Source organism: Callorhinus ursinus, unplaced genomic scaffold, assembly GCF_003265705.2.
Source record: "Callorhinus ursinus isolate GAN/ISIS: 27379988/994484 unplaced genomic scaffold, GSC_fseal_2.0 scaffold4, whole genome shotgun sequence".
Lineage (NCBI taxonomy): Eukaryota > Metazoa > Chordata > Mammalia > Carnivora > Otariidae > Callorhinus > Callorhinus ursinus.
The window spans coordinates 45022876-45045283 of NW_027397066.1; the positions used below are offsets into that span (position 1 = coordinate 45022876).

The 22408-nt window shown below is 44.3% G+C and overlaps 1 protein-coding gene across 1 annotated transcript in view; it reads right to left on the reverse strand.

Moving 5' to 3' along the window:
- IGFBP7 (insulin like growth factor binding protein 7) overlaps positions 1-22408 on the reverse strand; it is a 69770-nt gene that overhangs the window by 3004 nt on the left and 44358 nt on the right. The window contains exon 2 of the mRNA XM_025887041.2: positions 5684-5793. Within this exon, the coding sequence (XP_025742826.1) occupies positions 5684-5793 (110 nt within the window). The remainder of the gene's footprint in view (positions 1-5683; positions 5794-22408) is intronic.

Genomic DNA, 22408 nt, shown 5'->3' on the forward strand with positions numbered 1-22408 from the left:
CTTTTTCTTGCTTGTCACGCCGTGTTTGACAAACTGTCACCAAGTGCTAGAAGTACACGCTGTCACCATTCTCTTATGACAAAAGCTGCTTGCTGCCCACCCCTGTGCGTCATGACGAGAGTAGGGATGGGTTAAGAATACATTCAATTTCCTTGGTTTGAGGGTAACAGTGAACACTGTCCTAATATCCCCCCTCATGAATTGTTCATAATATAAACTGGAAAATAACACAAAAATCTATGGAAAAATAAAATTTATTTGTAAAACTTCTGTACATATACACTTAGCATAAATTTCTAGAAGTGGAATTGCTGAGTCACAAAGTATTTTAAAGCTTGTGACAAGGATGGGTTTAAAAAAGATCAAAGGGATACACGAAGCAGTGCTTGTTTATTCCATCCCAGGCCACCTTTAATAAGAGCTAGGTTGATGTTTACTGATAATGCAATCTCACAGGTAGTTTTCATTTTCTTTCATTATTAAGCAAATTATGAGTCCCAGAAGCCCAGCTGACAGTGTGGACACTCTCCATGCGTGTTACTTCTTCCCGCATGATCCCATTCCCACCACAGGCCGTTAGGCTGCTTCTCTCAACTTCAAACCTACTCTTTATTTTTTCTGCGGCGTGACACCAGGGCTGGGGCTCTGAAAACCACGAGGGATCTAGGCCAACTCCTACTCTATAAAAAAAAGCAAACCCTGGCATTATTGATTTCGAATGCCTGGATTTTGCTTGCTTGCTTTTTTCCCCTGGGATTTCCCTCTATTGCGACTATGAGAGAAAACCAGTTATCTTAGTGTTTTTCGCACAGAAGTGCTAGCAAGACAAAACAGATAAACTTAGCAGGCATCTTTTTTCCTTCCGTTTCCCCAGTAGCTGGCAAAAACAGTTCATGCTAGTGCAGATTTTGAAATATTTGAAAATGGTTTTAACAATGGCGGGTTGATTCAATGGCCAAAGTAACGTATCTCTGGTCTTAAGTGAATTTCAGAATTCTCTAAGAGCTTTGTATGGGACCAGAGCAGAAAAACACTACTGCATGAAATACTGAATCTCAGCAACTGAACTGTTGGTCCTCAGATTATGTCATTCTTGGTAACGAGCATTCTGTGCCAGTTAACCTGATCCACTTCATACAGAGAAACTGTTCTCGTCAAGCATTTGATTGGAAAGTGGATATGTATATATAACAGCTCATATTTTAATATATTGTAAAAAGCTACACACCACATAGAAAACAAGAAATGTCAAGAATTATTACATGGTAAATTTTTATATGGCACATTCTGTTGCTCCCTTAGGTGAGGGGAGTTTGTTGATCAATATGCTTTATAGTTTGAAAAAAAAAAAAAAGGATGTAGGCTGAGAAAAGTGGCTTCTGAGACAATTTGACAGATATGCAATAGGCTTGAAGTGCTTCAGAGTTTGAACCTTAGAAATCTAGGCAGAAAAAAACACCTAGCAGTCACTGCTTGCCATGAGGGTTCAACTAGGAGGAGAATCAGAGGGAGACCCAGGAAGTCATTTCAGCTCTCTGCTTGTATTTTAGCTGTGACATCTTCCTAAATCCTGCTATTGCAGATAAGCAATTAATAATGAAAAGTGCTAGTGGTTACAGAAGCAGGATGAAATAGTGTGATTCTTACAGGTGAATACATTTCAAGGGGTTCACTGAATTTCAGGACACCGTTAAAGGACATTTATGCAGTATAGAATATATTTGCTGTGCCTTTTTGGTGAAGTTTCAGAAGAGGTTTATGATGAAATAAATACATGTCTGTTGAAACTTTAAGATCCCCAGCCACTGTAACCCATTAAAGACAAAATGTCTAGGAAAAAAATATTTGTAATATGCAAGAAAGGGTCAATATCGCTCATGTACAAAAAGCCACAGACTAGTTAGAAACAACCCAACAGAAAAATGGGTAAAGGATATTTGAACAGGCAATTCATATAACACACAAATATGAAAATATTCTCTTCAAAATATAGAAAGAACTTCTACAACTCCACACCCAAAAAACAAGTAATCCAATTAAAAATGAGAAGACATGAACAGTATTTCTGTAACAAAGACATATGGATGGCCAACGGACACATGAAAGATGCTCAACATCACTCATCATCAGGGAAATACAAATCAAAACTACAATGAGAAGCCACCTGACACATGTCAGAGGCCTAAGGTCAAACCCACAAGAAACAAGTGTTGGCGAGGATGTAGAGAAAATGGAACCCTCATGCGCTGCTGGTAGAAATGCAGACTGGTGCAACCACTGTGGAAAACAGTATGGAGGCTCCTCAAAAAGTTAAAAGAACTACCCTATGATCCAGTAAGTGCACTGCTGGACACTTACCCCCAAATACAGAAACACTAATTCAAGGGGATGCATGCACCCCTATCTTAATACCATTATTTACAATAGCCAAATTATAGAAGCAACCCATGTGTCCACTGGTAGATGGATAAAGATGTGTATACACATACACACATAATGGAATATTATTCAGCCATAAAAAGGATGAAATCTTGCCATTTGCAATGACGTGGATGGAGCTAGAGGGTATTATGCTAAGCGAAATAAGAGAAAGACAAATACCATATAATTTCACTTGTATGTGGAATTTAAGAAACCAAAGGAACAAAGGACAAAAAAAAGACAAATTGAAACAGACTTTTTTTAAAGTAGGTTCCATGCCCAGCATGGAGCCCAACGCAGGGCTTGAAATCACGACCCTGAGATCAAGACCCGAGCTGCAATCGAGAGTCCGGATGTTTAACCAACTGAGCCACCCAGGTACCCCTACAGACCCTTAACTACAAAGAACAAACTGATGGCTACCAGAGGGGAGGTGGTGGTGGTGGGGAATGGGTAAAACAGGTGATAGGGATTAAGGAATGTATTTGTGATGAGCACCGGGTGATGATCGGAATTGATGAATCACTATATTGCACACCTGAAACTAATATACACTGTACGTATGCCTATGGCTCAGGTCATGATCTCAGGGTCCTGGGATCGAGCCTAGCTTGGGCTCCCTGCTCAATGGAGAGTCTGCTTCTCCTTCTCCCTCTGCACCCAACCCCCCTTGCACTCACTCTGTCTCTCAAATAAAATCTTTAAAAAAATTTTAAAAAAAGATTGCCAAACCACAAAGAAATTTAACTACTACAATGTGAAAAAAAAAATATCCTCAGCGTAGTCAAGGAAATTAAAGCAATAATGAAAGGATATTTTTACCCATCATTAACAAAAATTAAAAAGTTGGGCAATATTCAGTGCTGGTGAGGATGCCGGATAATGGTTCCCATACACTACTGGGGAGAGTGTGAACTGCTACAGTCTATTTAGAAATTAATCTGAGAATATCTTAAAACTAGCATGAAACAAATATTTTGACCTACCTAGTCATGTATCTTTTTGGGGAAACTATCCTCTACAGGGGGAAAAAATAAAAGCACCTGCACACAGGATACATATATACTCGTATATTATTTAAGGTGGTAAAAAACTGGAAACAGAAACAATACAGGAATGGTTTAATAATTATGGTACACCCATACTTGGAATCTCCTGTAGTTATTGAGAAGCAGACCTGGAGGGATGCCCATGAGGTATTTATCGAGAACAGCAGATTTCACAGTAATATGCTCAGTCTATTCCTACCTCACTGCACATACTGGGGATATGTGTTGGTGTATGGGCACAAGTAAGGGTATAGAAAGCTAAAACCCAGGGCAGTTCACGCTGGGTATTTCAGGGAGTGGAAGGTGGGAGATTCTGAACTCTTTTTACACATCTTTGGAGAATTTCTCCTAATATTACCATTATCATTTACTGTTTTTTTTTTAATTTTTTAAAAATATTTTATTTATTTGACAGAGAAAGACACAGTGAGAGAGGGAACACAAGCAGGGGGAGTGGGAGAGGGAGAAGCAGGCTTCCCGCTGAGCAAGGAGCCCGATGTGGGGCTGGATCCCAGGACCCTTAGATCATGACCTGAGCCGAAGGCAGATGCTTAACCGACTGAGCCACCCAGGCACCCCTTCACTGTCCTAACAGAAGTTGCAGCTGTAAAGGTCAGTTGTAATGCAGCCGGTGGTGTCTCTGCCTACCCCTGCTCCCAGGCATTTTTTGGAATCACCCTGATTTCACTTCCACCAGACGGCCCCATGCGGATGATGCACCCTCTGGCCACACGGGGGAGCCAGAGGCTGGCAGGTGACCCAACCTGGGCGCGAGTCCTTCCACGGGATTGACAGTGCAGCAGGGAGAAGGGAAGCCCTCTCTCTCCTCTGGAGTCTTCAAGGGGCGATAATGTGAGCCTGGAGCTGCCAAGGACAGTGCTGCCTAAGGTGTGGCGGCAGCTTTTGGAGGTAGAAGGAAAAAAAAATGAGACCAACACGTTGAGAGCCAAGAGTCAAGAACAGAGTCCTCACCACACTGTGTACCTGGATCCAGGTGCCCTAGAGGCTGGAATCACCACTCCTCACCTTCCCTTTCTCTTGCTCAAGGTGTCTGAAGGGAGCTTCTATAACTTGCAACAACATAAAGATTCTGACCATGGGAGCCAAGATCCCTCTGGAATTCCAGATGTTGATCCTCTGGTCAGATACCAGCAAACAAAATAATTGAGACAGCATCTGAGGGCTTGCTGGAGGGCGAACCAGCTGAAAAGGGGTATCTGGTGACGCCTTTTCACTTAAACTCTATTTCCTTTCCGTTAGCGCAAGTTTGATGACATTTACTCCATAGCGCTGTTGTGAGGCTTGACCGAGTCGAAATGCGCAAAAAGGGAAAGCATGGAAAATAATGTACAGTATGACTGTGAAGTATCATTTGATCTGGCAAATGAGTGTTTTCTATTCCCTTCCACAGACAGACATGCTGGGACTAGGTTATCCTTCAAATGTGAAGACAGTTACACAAGATAATGGCACATGAAGGGAAACATTTCCAGGACCGGCATCTAACATCAAGGGAGTGTTAACTATGTATCTGAGCACAAGCGAAGGGACTTTGCCTGCATCGCTCTATGCAATCTTTACAAAAATTATATGCTACCTTCATCATACAGAGGAGGAAACTGAGGTTTAGAGCATCTGTTCTCACTCTAGGTGGACTTTTCCTCCAGGAAACATTTGGCGGTGTCTTGCCTCCTTTTTGACTGGCCACCACTGGGGGTGGTGCACGGCGTACAGCCGCTAGAGGCCAGGGACACTGCTAAACCTCTTACAGGGCACAGGGCAGCCCCCACAACAAAGCATCATCTGGTTCAAAATGTTAATAGTGCTCAGGGTAAGAAGCCCCGGGTTTAGAACTCTAGCGATCTGGTTAGGGAATCCACATTCTTAACCACTATGCTCTACTGTCTTCGACGGGAACACACACACACGCACACACACTCGCAGGGTGGGTTTGTGTTCAGCATTACAGTTTTCTAGTTCCTAAGGCTCCATGCTCAGGCACTGACAACGAAAGCGGAGTGGAGACCGTTGTGGAGGTCAGTAAAATCGTTCAGTAGATCCAGGGGAGGTGTCTGGAAGATCGCCGCAGGGTTTCGCCTTCGAGGAGCAGCAGGGAATAGAAGAGGCTAAAGGTTTTAGATTATTGCCATCACTGGATGGCGACAGAGGAGCTCGTCAGTCTAGGGGATCTTCCTGAAATCCGTGTCACTGACCTTGTTCCAGATGAGGACTGGGGTTGGGATTCCGATGACCTCACAGCTCAAATACACCTGGGCGCCAGTGACATTCCGGATGTCCTTGGGGGGTGTCACAATGGAAGGACCTACAAGAGAGAATGCAAAGCCAAACACATCTTTTTAAACAGTCTGTAACATTAGCATACTAGGAAGTAAATACTTGATTCTATTTATGAGGCTGTCCCTCCTGTGCCTTATCTAAAGCAAATTGCAAAGACCAGCCTGGCACCCCCTGCCATCAGCATGATTTTTAAGCTCTGCTTTGGAAATGCATACATCTAAACAAACAAAAATCAGAAGAAAAATGTATTGTTTATGAAATTTTCTGCTCCCTTAAATCATGTTTAATGGTTTAAATTTACCAGTTGTTCTGCATTATTGGGGATGTTCCAATTAATATAATGAAATTTAGTTCCAAAATGTTTGTTTTTCCTTTTTGCTTACCAGAATTTCTCTCCCCCTCCACCTTTCTTTGTAAGTAGGCTTCATGCCTGGTGTGGAGCCCAATGTACGGCTCGAACTCCTGACCCTGAGATCGAGATGTGAGCTGAGATCAAGAGTGGGACACTTAACCGACTGAGCCACCCAGGCGCCCCTGTTTACCAGAATTTCTATTTTTTTTGGCGGAGAGGGTAATAACCAACTGCTCCTTAGGTGATGAAAGAAAAAAATCTAAGAAGATATTTGAAAATGTGCTGAGCACTTAGAAAAGATGGCAGTCCCTATTTTAAGAAGCCTTAGGATCTGAGATCGACAAGTCAAGGTAATCAGGCAGGAATGACGACTTTCATCTCAGACAGAAATGCAGAGTGCCGTGTGCCCTGGGAGACCGCAAGAGATACCTTTGAATAGAAGTGGACTGGGGCTCCAGCAGGAAGGGGGAAAGGGCTTTCTTCTCAGCTGAGGGAGGCAGTGGGTTAAACAACAGCAGTGACAGGTCTGTCGTGTGTGACGAGGGTGTCCAAGGACACAGCTCTTTCCCAGGCTCTAAGTGTCTAGGTCCCTGGCAGGGGCCACTGGCAAGTGGGGGAACGTGTCAAGGCACTGCCTCGATAGCCTCAGCACGTAGGAGACCACCCAGCGAGAGCCCAGAGCCATACCTGCCCACCCCCCCAATTCTGGAACCCATCTCTAGGCCTTTTCTGTCCTATCTATGCCCTCTGGCAAGAAGGTCCTTACACAGGACCAACATCAACGGGATGCATTTTTTTGCTTCTAAAAGGCTGGCCAAAATTATGGCCCATGGGCCAAATTGGGCCTGCCATTTGTTTTGGCCTGGCACTTAAGAGGTCTTTGTGTTTTTAAATGGTTGGGGGCGAGGGGTGGGGGGGGGAAGAATGGATATTTTATGATGCGAATATTATAAGAGAGTCACATTTCAGTGTCCATAAATTAAGTTTTATTGGAACACAGTCATGCCTTAAGTCTGGCCACTGTGGCCGGGGCCGTATGGCCTAAAACATTTACAATGGGGCCTTTTATGGAAGAAGTGCTGACCAGCTCTAATTAGCCAACCAATGCCTAAATACGATGTCACGGGAAACTCTCAGGACTTTGATCCTTTACACATTACCTGGAGCTCATGCAAGTAACCCCACCTGCGGGTCCAGCTCTGAGATGCAGCACTTTTGAAAGCAAGAGAGAGAGAGCAGTGTGCTTGCTTACTGCTGGGGGCCCCGCCAGTTCTTGAATGAATGAGTTCATCATTCCCTCTGAATTTCAGCTCTCCATTGCCTTGGGTCTTCCAACCAAATAAAACGTCTAACTGTGGGGTCATCTTGTCTCAGTATCCTGGGAAAGGGACGACTTCCCCTTTAGGCCTGGAAAATTTTCTGGCACAATCAGCATTCAAAGGACACAAAATCTCCCCTTTTGCAACAGGCTATTTCCAGCACGCTAATAATTTTTTGAAACAGAAAGGAAATGACTCCAGCATATAAGATTTTTCCCACTCATCTAAAAGTATTAGATGCTGATTTTTTTTTCTAATCCCCTGGGGTATTTTTATTTTTTCCCCTTTGTAAGAATGTGCAAAACAAAGTTCCGAAAGCTCTAAATATATTTTGCGCTTCCTTTCCTCTAACCCGGTAGGAAGCATCTATCTTGGTCAGGGGTCTTTCTTGGCTTTTCAGTTGCAGATGTGGATGGGGTGAGCATGGTCGTGCTGTGTTTGTGTGTGTTTCTGGTTCTGTCTCCCATGCTTCCTAGGGACCCCACAAAGGGCTGGGCCTGGCCTGACTCCACCCCAGGCTTCCTCCAGGGTCCTGGGACCCAGGGGCGGGGCTCCCGGAGAACTGGATCTGGCTGGAATCTGAACTCCTTTCGCTCACCTCTCCGCGGGCTTCCGCGTGGCTCTGTCCTTCCCACACACAGACTCATCAGGATGACCTCAAAGCCCAGGGGATCTCAAGAGATTGTTCCGAGAAGAATACTCTAGTGTTCAGTTGTGGAGGGGCTTGGGAACAAAGCTGCCTCTCATGTATTAAAAACACACAAGGAATGTAAGACTTTTTTTTTTACTGTGAGGTCTCAGTGCCTGAGCCTTGCAACAAACAACTTATTTTAACTTGCATTCATCTCCCCATCGTCAGAACGGGTAGTGGAGCCCTCGGTCTTTGTCTGGGGGCACATTCTGGAGAGTACCTGGAAGATTTCCAGCCTGCTTTTCTGTTACAGGCCTTGAAGACATGCTATGAATTCTTCCCATGGCATAATTTAAAAACTAAGATATTCTTAGGTTTCACATGGTTCGATTTATCACATTTTTCTTTTATGATTAGTGCTTTATGTGTCCTGTTGAAAGAAATTTTTGCCTAGCCCAAGGTCATAAAGACCTGCTGTTTTCTTCTACAAACTTTATGGTTTTACCTTTCACATTTAGGTCTGTGGGCCATCTTGAATTAATTTTTGTGCATGCTATGAAGTAGAGGCCAAAGTTCATCCCCGCCCCCCACCCCAAGGACATCAGCTGCTTTGGCATCATTTGTTGAAAAGGCCATCCTTTTCTTGCTGAATCATAATGGTAAATCCATTGATCATACATATATGAGTGAGTCTACTTCTGGATTCTTTATTCTGTTCCATTGGTCTATGTGTCTGTCCTTGCACCAATAATGTCTGTGGTATAATTTAGAAATGTATTAAAAGTGTATCACTATCTAGGATCTACTTTTTAAATCTTCTATCCCCTGGAGTTATCAACTGCATGTACCAGGCCTCTAGAAACTAGTAGCTAAACTGAACCAACTGGATGGGAGTAACTATGTATAGGGCTTGTTTTCCAAAGAAGAGCGTTGTTTAGAGTAGCGAAATTCTAAGCCTACCTAGGCATGTTGTAAAGCTGTTCAAGAAGTAACTCAGCAAGTTCTGTGAGTGGAAATGTAGTGCTCAAGTCACATTCTGCTTTAAAAGGTTGTAACAAATACAAACAAATTAATAAAAAAAAGGTATAGCACTGAATAGAGGGTAGATCCATTATATCCATCCTTTCCAGCCCTCTCCTTATTCCAGGAAGCATTGCATTTCAGGAAGTGCAAGAATTCTTTCAAAACCTCTCAAGCCAGAAATACCTTGAAAGAGAGCCATCGCCAGGAGATTCAAGATTAGGACAAATCAATCTGTGGTTCCTCTTTCTCTCTCCCAACCCTTGGAATACATATTAAACTTGAGGTGAATGGGCTGAGTCAATATTTAGACCATCCTAAGAATATAAAGGATCCCATCAATTCTGCTACCAGCCTATCCCAAGATTCCATACCATAAATTTTGTATTACTCACTGAACCCGGTTGAGCTGGTGGGGTGGAGGAGCAGAGGGGCCATTAGGACCCGCTTGCTGCAGAACATTTATAAAAACCCTTGTCTATTTCATATGTCCTTGAACAAATGTCAGATTCAAGAAAACTTAATAAACAGTATCTACACTAGAAAGTGCGGACCTACAGAATGCCCTTTAGGTTTTGATATGCAGTCTCTTGCAAAGCCAAGTCAGATCAATGAATGATTGGACTAATAGTCGAGAGATCGACCAACCTCCCAGAGTTGGTGGAGGCAGGCTGGCTTCGACCTGATTTCCCGTGTTGGAAGGATCCACAGTTTCAGATTCTTCCTGTTCATGCTGTTCAGTGCTGATACCCACTGGGTCACCTACTTACTAACCTCTGCCTGGTTCTTTGCCACTCACTGGTCTGGAAATGCCCTCAGAGGATGAAGAGGGAATGGACAAACTCATGATGAAGGCAGAACACAGCGGCAGTATATAGAGATGAGTGAGGACCCACCGTGAGAAAAAGTAAGAAAGGGACTTTATGGTGACCCACAGTGGACAGGTTTTGTATGAAAGTGAAGGGATACTGAAAATATTTTGGGCTAATGCGATGGCATATCCAACAACACTGTACCCCTCTCCCCTGATCTAAATCACCATCACCCCACATATTCCACTGATAAGCACTTTCACCGCCAACCATCATCTTGAACTGCACGTCTATCATGCAGTTCAGTTCTTGAAGGTTCTGTCCTACCTCAGGAGCGAGCTCAGCAAAATGACTCTTGACCAGATAGCTTCTCTTTCCACTCTGCCTTTTTTCCAAGAAGTCCTAAGCAGATCCAGAATTTATTTCTGTTTTCAAGGGTAAAGGAAGTTTTTGTTCCCTCTGAGCTTCAGTCAGAAAGCTCAAAATCAGTTCCTGAGGCCGGGCCAAGGGTACCAATATGACCGTCTAAATCATGCTCAGTGTTTGGATTCCACTTGAAACAAGTTACAGAATATTTAAATGTATGGGGACAAACACCAGGATAGGTTTGGTTATTTATCCTTGCCTTTGTAAGCACTTCAGGCTGCTCAAACATCTGTCTAGCAAACATCCTGTACAGAGAATAACGACTAGCCCACTACCTGTCTCTTCCCCTTCCCCACCCTGGGCAACTCCACACGCCAACCAAGTTGCCCACAGCACTGCCCGGTGGCTCGCATGGGGTGTCTACCCCAGTGCTTCCCTGCCTCAGAGACACTTATCTTTCTCAGATGACTAGACCCAAATCAGCCTACTCCGTTTTCCTTTCTTACCTCTCACAACTCCGTTCTCATTCAATCGCTCTTCATCTTAGCTAAATTCATTTTCTTGCCCCGCCCCCTTAATAACTCTTGCCTAGTGACTTAACATGGCCTCTTCTCTTTAATGGTTCTTTGAAGGGAAGGAAGAAGAAGAAGGGAGGGAGGAGTGGAGGAGAAGCAGAAGATAGCCAGATCCTAAATGAAGTTGTAGCAAGGGAGAAGAAAGTCCTAAGTTTGGAAGAAAACTAAAATTCAATTTAATGAGTCAGTGTCACCTTAAAAGTACCTCGGAGGAGTTAGAAGTCTCCCACAGAATTTCCACCTAGATGTATATCCTTCTCCTTAGCTCTTTTGAATTAAGTTCTAGACAAATGACCCACAGATTAGCAGATTATTTTAGGATTATTCAATTATAACCTAGAAAGAGCTATGTTCTGAGAAACCATGAAAAATGTAGAAAAGGAAGAATTGTGGATGGATGGATTTAAATCTGGAATATTTCAATTTGATTCTGAAGAGGCTAAGAAGGGCAGTTCTCACAAAACACACAAATGTGATAGGAGAAGATCCTGAAATGGAATTTTTAATTTGACCCACATTTTGTTCAAACCGATTTACATGAAGTTGCAGTGGAACAGAGTTAAAATTTGTTATCCTATAAAAAGCATGAAGATAATGTAAAAGAAATATGTGAACAATTTCCTAGTGTCTTACAGAGCATAAAACACTCCCCCCACTTGATCTGAGAGGTCCTCACCATGTCACCATTAAAAAAACACAAAACCAAAAACAAAGCATTCTGGGAGACAGAACACTGGCTCTGGATCCCTGTCTGCTGCTGATAGCCAAGAAACTCTGGACAAGCCAATTAACCACTGTTACGGAAGAAACCAGGACAGGCCTGAGAAGTGAACGCACTTATCAGAAATGCGTCCTAGAGCACAGCCATATGGCATCTTCAACATCCACGAGGGTTTTGCAGTTCCTCTGCCTGGCCCTGGAGCTCGCATGACCTGAACTCAGCCCAGTGACCTCCCCGCCTACCTAAATGCAATGTCTGTTGGGGTTAATGCAGAGCATGAAATCAGCCATACTACCATTGCTAAAATGTAACACAGGGGTCGCTGGGGGCGAGGGAAGATTTCGGAGGAGGGCGTGGGCCTTTGTAATGCCAGGGCCTGCATGACCACTCTGCCGTTGGAATGCTGCAGAGTTGCCTTGCCCGAAGCTTTCTCAGCCCAAACAGCCGCCCTGTGACCTAAGACATGTATGCATTGTCCCTTAGGCTGTGTTTAGCAGAACTTGAAGAGCATATGTATCTTTCCTGTAAACAGATCCTCCCAGTTTCAGTAAGACCCCTTGTCACACATCACATGCTTGAGACACAGTGATAAGGATTTGTGATTCTCCTGAAGGACCAATAAAAGTGGGAGCAAAGAAGAGCAAAGGGTCTTCGTCTCTGAGCGTTGACCCCCTTGCCTTCTCCTCTCTTTCCCGGCAAAGTCTGGAGTCATCTTTCATCCGTCGGTACAGGGATGGCTGGCCATTCCCGGCACATGTACGTGACGACTCATGACAAAGTTCATTCTCCCAGGAAGGAATAAAATAGAGCTTATAAAGGTTTCAACTGTTACCTAGTGAGCCAATCTTTTAATCTGAAAGAGTTGCATAGATGTTAGGAGAGGTCATGTTCTGAAGCTGAATATATTCCACTGGAAAATAGTCAAAAGTCAAATTTTCCCCAATAGTCAATTTTTGCCCCATTTTATTGCTATTATAATCACATATTTTTTCTTCATTGCTTTCATTTCCCTCATCATCTCTTCCATTTTCACCCTCCAAATCTGCTTTCCTTACTTCTACCCAAACTCATTCCCATGTTCACCCACCATCACATGCTCATTACTACTTTGAAGCTTTACTTATGATGATGTGCTGGCCTACTTGGGATGTCCTTCCTCTCATCTATTATCTATTTCCTATCCTTTATTTGAAGCTCTACGGCTGAATTGTCACCCTCCTTTGGCATTAATGTATAGCTAAAATTCCCACTTAACTTCTCTGAAATCCTGTTGCGTTCACAATTAGTGCCACATAGCTTAACACATCATTGTTCTCTCAGGCTTACCCCAGGCAGGGCTAACTGAAGATGCCAGTGCCCAGATGGAGTCAGAACTGAGCCAGAAACTCTGGGATCAGATGTTCTTTGTGTTCACTGGAAGGAGGGACAGCCCAGATTATATGCAGTGGGTAAAGGGCAGCAGTAAATTCAGAACATAAAGGGATTGGCCATATGGAACTGAGTAGATAGCCACTGTCTTGAAAATGCATCGGTGTACATGCTGCTCAGACACCTAACCAAAGTGATGCTAGAACCACTTCTTTTTTACCATCTGGCAGATTATTTATCATGATTTTCTGTAATCCTCCACTTGACTTTCTCTTGCCATCAGCAATGTTTCTTGGCTACTGCCCATACACTAACCTGTTTGTGTATGTTCAGGAGATGCAAATTAATTTGTATATATTAGTCATGAAGTCCCATCAAGGAGGGTAGGTCTGCTGGGGGGAAAAGATCATCAATCATCCTCACATGAAAAAAAAAAAGTGTTTCTGCATCATGTTGGGTTATATGATGGACATTATAGCTCTGAGTACTTACCAACATGGCTAAGCTGAGTATAAAGACTTCCCTACACTACAGTAGATTTGCAAACCATGCTCATCTTGACTCTTAAAGATGCCAAATCTTGGAACAGTTCACACACAGTATGTGCATTCATACCAAAAAAGGAGAGTTTAAGAAAGAACTGTGATACCACATATGGAGATGAAGAGTTCAGACACCTTGGCAAAAATCCCCAGATTAGATTCTGATAACACATTGAAGGGAAAAACACTAAACAAAAGTACAAACTAGGAAAAGAATAGTAGGAAGGCACTATGGCCAAGAGGGGGAAGGGGATGAAACACGTGAAAACTTCCTGATATTAAATAAGGGGAAGCAGTAGCTCGATGGCTAATTAAAGAGCAGAGCCATCTGCCAAGGCAAGTCATTTTGGGAACTTCCAGACATGGGGTGATGTAGCAGCTGAACCTGGATATGGGAATCTAGCACACAGTCAAGGGTGTCAGCGGAGGACTGCAAGGGCAGGAAGAAAAAGTACTAAATCTCAAGCAGCATAGGCCGGGTTTCATTTCAGGGTTTTAGTTTAAGGCAAAGTCATCTGGTTATGGTAGCTACTGTTAGTCATTTACACTTTAGCATGAATGAAGACCCAATAGTTTATAATGATGGGGCCCTGTCAAACACTGCTGGGGGCAAAAGTGTATAAGAATTGCTTCCTCTCCTCCAAATACGATCTCCTGGGATAGGATGGGGGATGCTGAACCGTTTAGACTAAGAACAGAATGCTGGGGAGGTAACAGACTACATAGTGAGTTTGGAGCACGGACCTTGGAATCAGGGATTCTGTTCGAGCACTTCAAGTCATGTGACACTGCTCCAGTTATTTAACTTCTCCCAGTTTGTTCATCTTGAAATGGGGTAACAATATCAAAATCATTAGATTATTGGAAGGATCAAACAAGATACAGCCATGAGCCCGGTACCCAGGGCATGGGGTAAACAGTAAGTATTAGCTCTCGCTTCTGTTTCAACGTAAATTCCTTATGACTGGAGCTGATAAAAATCATTTATTCAGAATGAAGACAGCACAGCACTTGGAGTGGGATGGCTAGGGGAAGGAAATGGCATCTGGGCAGGCCCTGAAGTTCAGAAGTAGGGCTCTGTCAAGGCAGAGGTGTGGAGGCAGGGAAACAGCTGCTTTTGCAGGCAGAAGAGCGGGCGCAGCGCGTGGCTCCAGGACAGCGTGCTGCACCGAGGGACAGCGGCGGCCATCTGGTGCGGGGCACGGGGCCTCATGGGCTAGCGTGGCGCTGAATGTCGGAGAGGCAGGATTCAAAGGGCATTTCAGGAGATGGTTTTGAAGGCCTTTGCAGGAGGATTAGGACGGGGGGGAGGTTGGGGGCTAAGTCAGGGCTGCAGCCATGGGAAGAGGGAGGAGAGCGGCAGCCTGCAGAGTATTCAGCAGGAACTAATTCCATCCATCCAGTAACTGATTGGGTGCAGGGAAGTGGGGGCTGAGTCCTAAGCTGTGGGGCTACGGGGAGGCTCCCACATGTGAGCAGGAGCAGGATGCCAGGCTGGGGAAGGCGCTGGACTGGAGAAGGGGGAAAGGACGGATGTGGGGTCAAATTTGCTGAAGTTGAGGTACCATCTGGGCACTGAGGTCTGAACCCCATGGAAAGAGAAGAAAGGATACAGACTGTGGGGAGCAGCAGTGCCAAGGTCAATACCATCTAGTTTATGTTTTAGCCCTGGGAAGGCTAGGTAGTAGGTTCCTTCGTAGAGAAGGCAGGCAGCTTTGGCTCCCCTCCCATGGGCAGCTTCTCTGCGAGAATTAGCTGGCTGCTGACCACGTGACCATCCCCTCCTCACCCAGGGCAGAGAAGTAGACAGCTAAGGTATAGCTTAGCCGTGAGCCACTCTGAGAGCAGACCATCCAATGATAGAACCCTGGTGACGGCGCACACAGGTCCTGGGAATTACATTTCCTGACTTCTAGTTACCTCTGGCCTTTAATGAGACGCTCCATTATGGCTCTAATCTTCGATGCTGAAAATCTTCTTAGAGTGTATTAGTCCCCCCCCCAACTTTTTTTTTTTTTTTTTACTATAGTAGATATCATAGTATTCACAAGTCATTCTATGATGATTGTAAATCTTGCAAGGTCTCACAATTTTCACTGTTAAGTCTGATCATGGAACATGAACAGAAAGTTCCTTCTTGCAATCTGCTGCTTACAAACAAATCTCTTATTTTGACAATGTTTTCTTATTCCTTTCCCCTAACTTGGGTCTCGCACACGAAGGAGTCGGGTACTGACCAAGGGTGTGACCTGGGGCAGGGGGGACTGCCACCCACAGGTAATTCTGGTACACATGGGATGGGGTGACCTCTGGAGGGACCTTGCACGACGGGTTCAGATGTGTAAGGTGGGGCGATCACCGTGGTAGCCACGTGGTAGGTGAGCTAACCTGGGCTGGGTCGGCAACGATGCCAAGGGATGAGTTCATGGATTCAGCAGGGCTCACACAGAAGTTGGAATACCTAAACTACCAACATACCACCAGACTGACTGATGTCCATACAAGTTAAATTAGCGGGCCAGATTTTTATTTGGTTGGAGCACATGGAAGGACTGACTTCATATGGAGTACCGTGATAAAGGGCAACTCCCTAGTTAAGTGGGTGTATCTTGTTAACGTGGTCTTGGAAATACTTTTCCTCCACATTTCACGGGCCCGTCCTGTCTGGACTATGACTCACCTTAAATCCAACATATGAAAAATGTCGGTTGCTTGTTCCTATTTCATAAGCACAGAAATGGGTGGGGAAGTTTCCATGGAGGGGGGTTCTTTTTTGCCACCTGATTCTGGGATTCCTAGAAACCTAGACAGTGAGCTCCCAGGATGCTTCACCTTTTGAGTCCCTGCCCACTCCCTTTCCCCTCCATACACACCCAGGGCCTGGCACTGTCAGGCATCAGGAAATGTTTCCTGAGCCAAGGTGTGAGAAAAAGTCTTTTGGAGCCTGGAGGTCACCCACCCTAAAAGCTTTGTCTTTGCCTGCAGGCCCTGCGCTAACAAGGGCTACAGTCTGGTCCATCCCAAAGAAACATGTTCTTGATCCCTGCCATTAGCTCCGCTCTGCCCAAGAAGCGGTTGACACTGGAGGAGTCCCAGCAAATCCCTCCAGTCAGGCTGACCACTCTGGAAGCAGCCTGGGGGGATGGACAGGCCAGAACAGAGTCACCCGCTCAGACTAGGAGTTACCAAAAAGAGCAGATGTGTTCCGTCTGCAGAAAGCAGCCAGACACACGGAGCCGACGGGGTGACCTCCAGCCGCTGGGACCTGGCCTCAGGAAGGCTTCCAGCACCTTCCCCGGGGCTTGCAGATCCTGGCTGCACACTGCACTCTCCCCGCTCCCGGGAAGAGTCAGCACCCACGCCTGGGCCGTGCTCCCAGAGCTTCTCACTGGTCTGGGCGTGGGGTCTGGCACTGGTGTGTGCAGAAAACTCCCCAGGCAGTAGCACTCGGTTACAACACAGCTTCGGAGCCGGAGACACTCAGAGGAGGAGGCAGACAGGCAGAAAGGCTGGAAGTGAGAGGAGAGGCCAGGAGGACAGACTTGAAGACAGACTGCTTCCAAGTCTCTTCAGGGAGAGGCCAAGGACCCCTGGGAGGTGCAAGTGTTCGGGGAGGAGAGAGACAAGTCTGGGGAGCCAGCTCTGGTGAAGGGCACGGAAACCGGAGAGCAGCGACACTATGGCTGTGGTTAGAGCTCATGGTTTCAGTTGCCTCCTTAGCCGACAACCCCAGACGTTCATCAGCCGCCCACAAACAGCTCCCCCTGTTCTTTCTCAGTGTTATTTATTTGTTTGTTTATTTATTTAAGAGAGAGAGAGAGAGAGAGAGAGAATGAGAGAGAGAGAGCACAAGAGGGAAGAGGGTCAGAGGGAGAAGCAGACTCCCCACCAAGCAGGGAGCCCGATGCGGGACTCGATTCCGGGACTCCAGGATCATGACCTGAGCCGAAGGCAGTCACTTAACCAACTGAGCCACCCAGGCGCCCCTTTCTCAGTGTTCTTGCCTTGCACGGTGCCCTCTGGCTATTTTCTGTACTCCTCTGTGATGTCCACAGACTTGAAAGATCTTAGCTATTTGCCCCAAGACTCCGCCTTTGTTTATAGCTGCTTTGCTGAGTGTCCTCAGATTTCCTCCCAGCTTCCTGATAGGATTTCACGTTTCTTCTCCCACGTTCTGCGTGTTCTAGTGCTGTCCCTAAGGCTCAAACTAGAGCAGAACACTCCTCCAACCTTGTGGGCTAGTTCTTGTCTGTGTGTCTTGGGTACTTGTTACGTGTGCCACTGTGTACTTGCTTTCTGTGTTCCAGCATGAGTGCAAGACATTCTTCCTGTGTGCTGGGAGGAAATTCACATCATAGAAGGTGCTAGATGTGGATGCAGTGGACCATCTGGATTTGGAGGAGCTAGACTGTTCGATGGGGCCCAGAAGTGCCAAACAACACTACTCTGAAAATCAGAGAAATGGGTATGTCTCGCTGATCTCAGAGTAGTAGGAGCTATCTGGTAGGAGTGGGAGAACTTTGAATAAGGATTTTGAATTTTTCATTAGTGAGGCAAATCATGTTTGCTCTTATCGGGTGGAGGACAACAAGGAGCCCTCTGGGTGGGTGTGAGCTGTGACATATGGGAAGCAGGTAAAACGAAGCTATGCCAATGCACAGGGGAGTAATTACTCCAGAAGAAGGGACCCTTGGGACAAGGGAATGCTCTTTGCTCCTCTTACCAGTAGTTATAGGACCAGACATCTCTACTTTGGCATGTTATTTGTAGGCAGTGATTATTTTTCTGTAATTAGTAGTGTTATTTTTTTTTTCTTGAGTTGAATTTTTCTTTTGTTTTCCTTAAGTTGTTAATTCTTTTTACAATGCAGGAAAAAACAAGGAGAGTTTTCATGGTTTCAATAGTGGATTGGGTTTTAAACGTGAGGATACCGTATCTTTGTGAGGATTGGGAGCAACGGCATGCCAAGTATCCTACAGGTGAGGTGACACCAGGGGAAAGCCTTGCCCCTCGGAACCAGCCTTTTCCTCCACAGGTGCTCCTTCTAGAACCACCATCAGGTCTAGGCTTGGAGAGCTTATTCTTTTGTTTCAGTAAAGAAAAATAATTTCCTTATTGAGCAGCTGGGACTTCAGATTTGGCACCTCTTCAGAGTGACCACACATAAAAGTAGGAAAACTCATTCTTTATAAACTTGGGGAAGAAAATGTCCTTAATCTTCCTGAAATTGACGTAAAAGCTGCAGTTTATGCGCCCTCAGTCCCTGCCTTTTGAATACATTCTCGGGAAATCTCTCCAGCAAAACCTATGACCTCTTTAGGAAGCTGGAGTCTTCAAAGACGAGGCCTGTTCACAAGGGGGTTCATGCTTGTTCTGCTTGTGAACAATGCAGAGGAGATGGAAAAGTAATCCAAGGCTCATCTAGTCCATGGGAAAAGATTATGGTTTTTTGAGCCTATCAGTCAGTTAAACTGACACTTGAAGAGAAGAAAACTCAAAGGAGACTCAAATAAGTATGATGTTGGTTAATCATGCAACCTCTCTCCATATTTCCACCCACATATCCACACGAGCTTGGTCTGTGAAGACTGAGGGTCATGATCTCTGGAGCGGAGAGAGATTAATCCCATTCAGACAGTTCTAATTTTTCTTTTTTAAATGAGCAAGCAGCCTTTTAACCTACACAATAATACTGAGGAATAACAATTCCACAAATATTCTGTAGTGTCAGCACTAGATAGCTTTCCCAATGTCATGTTAACACACTCAGAAGATGTTTAAAGAACAGATCTTTCTGGAATACACTGAACATCAGATGTAAAATTGGGCTGGCCAGAAGTTTAATTCCTAATAATTAGAGATATCAAAAGAAAAATGTCATCGAATCATCATTAACTTTAATATCCGTCCCTGTAATTAGACCACTAACTTCTACTATTGCCTACTTGAGTTTATTCTGTAAGGGAAGATCTCTGTGGAAAATGGCATAAAAGGTGAGAATGATCCACAATGATATTAACTAAACCGAATTTGAGCATTGCATTGGCACAAAGCAAGTAAAAACATGGAGTGGATTAATTCATTCAGGCCCCCCATGAACTGAGTGTTGTACTACTGGCAACATGGATAGAAAGATGGTTGGGTTGGGCTCCCGCCCGATATGGGTTTACAATGCAGAAAGTGTAGATGAGTATACAAGTAGATAAGCAATTATAATATGGAGTGTGACTGGTCCTATGATGTAAAGAACTGAATTCAGAGAAGATGAAAGGGACTTTCAAAAGTTAAAGGTGGTAGGTGGGGTAGGTGAGGAGACTTCAGGCAAAGGGATTAGGGTGCTCAAAAAAAGGAGGTGTCATTTGCAGGAAAAATAATTTATATTGGTATTGGACTTTCCACCCCACAGAGAGTCTTTATATCTATTACTTTCATTTTGATCTTCCCAAAAATCTTGTGAGATAAGCTGGTCATTTTACAGATACAAAAGCTGAGGTTCAGTAAGGTTCAGTGGCTTGTGCAAAGTCACCCAGATTGAGAGTAGTGTGGCCAGGATGTGAATCTAGTTTTTCTGAGTGCAAACCCAGTGGTTTCCCTGGGCTACCATGTTACCTCTCAACATAATCCACAATGGCCAAAATGTTCCCTCTTGCTTTGTTTTGTTGGGAGAGAAGGAAAAGAAATCTTGAGAACTGGAGGCCAGACTAGACTGCAGAGGTTTTCAATGTCAACCAATGAGATAAGTTATGTCTACCAGTTATACTGAGGAAAAGGCAACCAAGAGAATAAAAACATTAATATATTTTGGAGAAAAGGTCACACAGTCACTAGAATCCTAAAGAGAGATCATGGCTCACCATTCACACTCTGGCCTGAAATGTTTCAGAGGTGATATCTGAGTGGTTCTGGGTAGTTTATAGATCACTACTCCAGATAGGTGAAAATTTTCTTCCTTATACTGAATGCTGGGCAGACATTAACCCTACTGCAATTATATGGTTAGAGTCCTACCCATATCTTGGAGTAAAACAATCTGGAAACTCCAGCCATTTTTATTGAATTTTAATGGTTTCAATAAATGTCTAAGGTGACAATCAGTATTAGAAAATATACTTCATGGTATGTCTTACAAATCATTAAGAAGATGCCATATTCTTGGAAAGTACCTTACATATGCAGGAATCCTATGAGAACTTTAAAAGTCAATGTTAACACTTAGTAAACATTCCTGGGCAGAGCCAAGCAATCCTTATCTCAGTGAAAATGTTGTCTCTCTGGGATTAGATATGTTTTAGATTTACATCTTCATCTTCAGAAAAACTTTTTAATTGCCAGAAAGAGGATAAGGGCCCTCGTGAAAACATTTACTAAACTATAAAATCCAGAATAAATAAGATCTGGCCCTAAGTATCTTCCCAGCCTCATTTCTTGCCACATCCCTCCTCAACTCTGAGCTCCAGCCATAAAGAACTTTTTATGTTCCTTGAATGTCCTGCTCTCCACTAATCTTTGCACATATCATTCCTTTTTCTGGAACAATCTCCTCCCCGCCCCCCCATTTCCCACTCCTCCCCACTTTTGCTTGGTTAACTCCTAGATATCCTTTGGGTCTAGGCTATCTTTTCGAATCTTCCTTGACCGTTCCTTCCTCATCTCCCTCCACTCCTTATTACCCCCTGCACCCAATTCAGAATGGGGGCCTCCTTTCTGGTTTCTACATGGCTCTCTATATTTACCCTTCTCCTAGCATTTTCACAAGGCATTCTGATTGTGTCTACATAGCCTGTCAGATTGTGAGCTCAGTGCGGATAAGGACCTGTCAATTTACTCTAGTTCTTCCCTGTATCCCACCGCCCAGCATGGAGGATGATCAATACACTGCTGAGTAGTTGAGCGAAACAATGCCTCTATCAAATCACACACCAGGTTTCATATTTTTGGTATTTTCATGTGAAGGTTTAAATAGCATGAGCTTAGGAACCATTCCAAGAAACTGGCTTTGTCTTGCTGATTATTAAAAACACTTTGAGGGACTAGCCAGCTATATATAACTGCTCCTATTCCAGAGTTTGTACAGGGCATGTCTTAGCATTTGGGAAGGGTTAAAGTGCAGAGATTTTGTTAACTGCGGCCTTTAAAAGTCGGTCCTCAATCATTTGTAGGTACAAACCCGTCAATGTTTAGGTATGCCTTTCTTATGTTCCTGACTCAGCTACTCCACAGAGCAATCAAATGGCCAGAAGTGCTGATTCTGTATTTTTACTCTTATACTAACAATAGATCATATGTTAAAAAAATTCTATAAAAAAGTAGCAATCTCATTTAAAAACTTAGATAAAACCCAGGAGACAAGAGATATAGACTGACTCTATAGCCAAATGCTGCCATATTAGTCAAATTAGAAGATTTAAAAATCCGGGGTCATTGGTCAGACTTCTGGTGGGACAAACCAGAGTGAAGGTGGGGCAAATTACTTTCAAAGTGCAAAAGTGCAAGTCCACCCTGACCAACAATATTATTATATTAGAAAAGATGGATTAAAAAAAAAAAACAGCAAAGCATAAGCCCCAGTTACCCAAAGATGTTAAAAATATTTATACCAGGTTTTAAATGAAAAGGTCAACTTAAAAATCTGTTTCCAAACATGAAAGAAGAATTACTGATTCCTCATGGAGAGGAAAAGTTCCAGTGGAGACAGGCCCGTTCTAGTGGGACGGGAAGGAGTGGGGAGATTTGCCTCTTCTAGTAAGTAAATCCTTTTCTACTAATACTTTCAGACTCTTGGGGTGCCTGGGTGGCTCAGTCGGTCAAGCTCTGCCTTCGGCTCAGGTCATGATCCCGGAGTCCTGGGATCGAACCCCACCTCAGGCTCCCTGCTCCACAGAGAGCCTGCTACTCCCTCTCCCTCTGTCTGCAGCTCCCCCTGCTTGTGCTCTC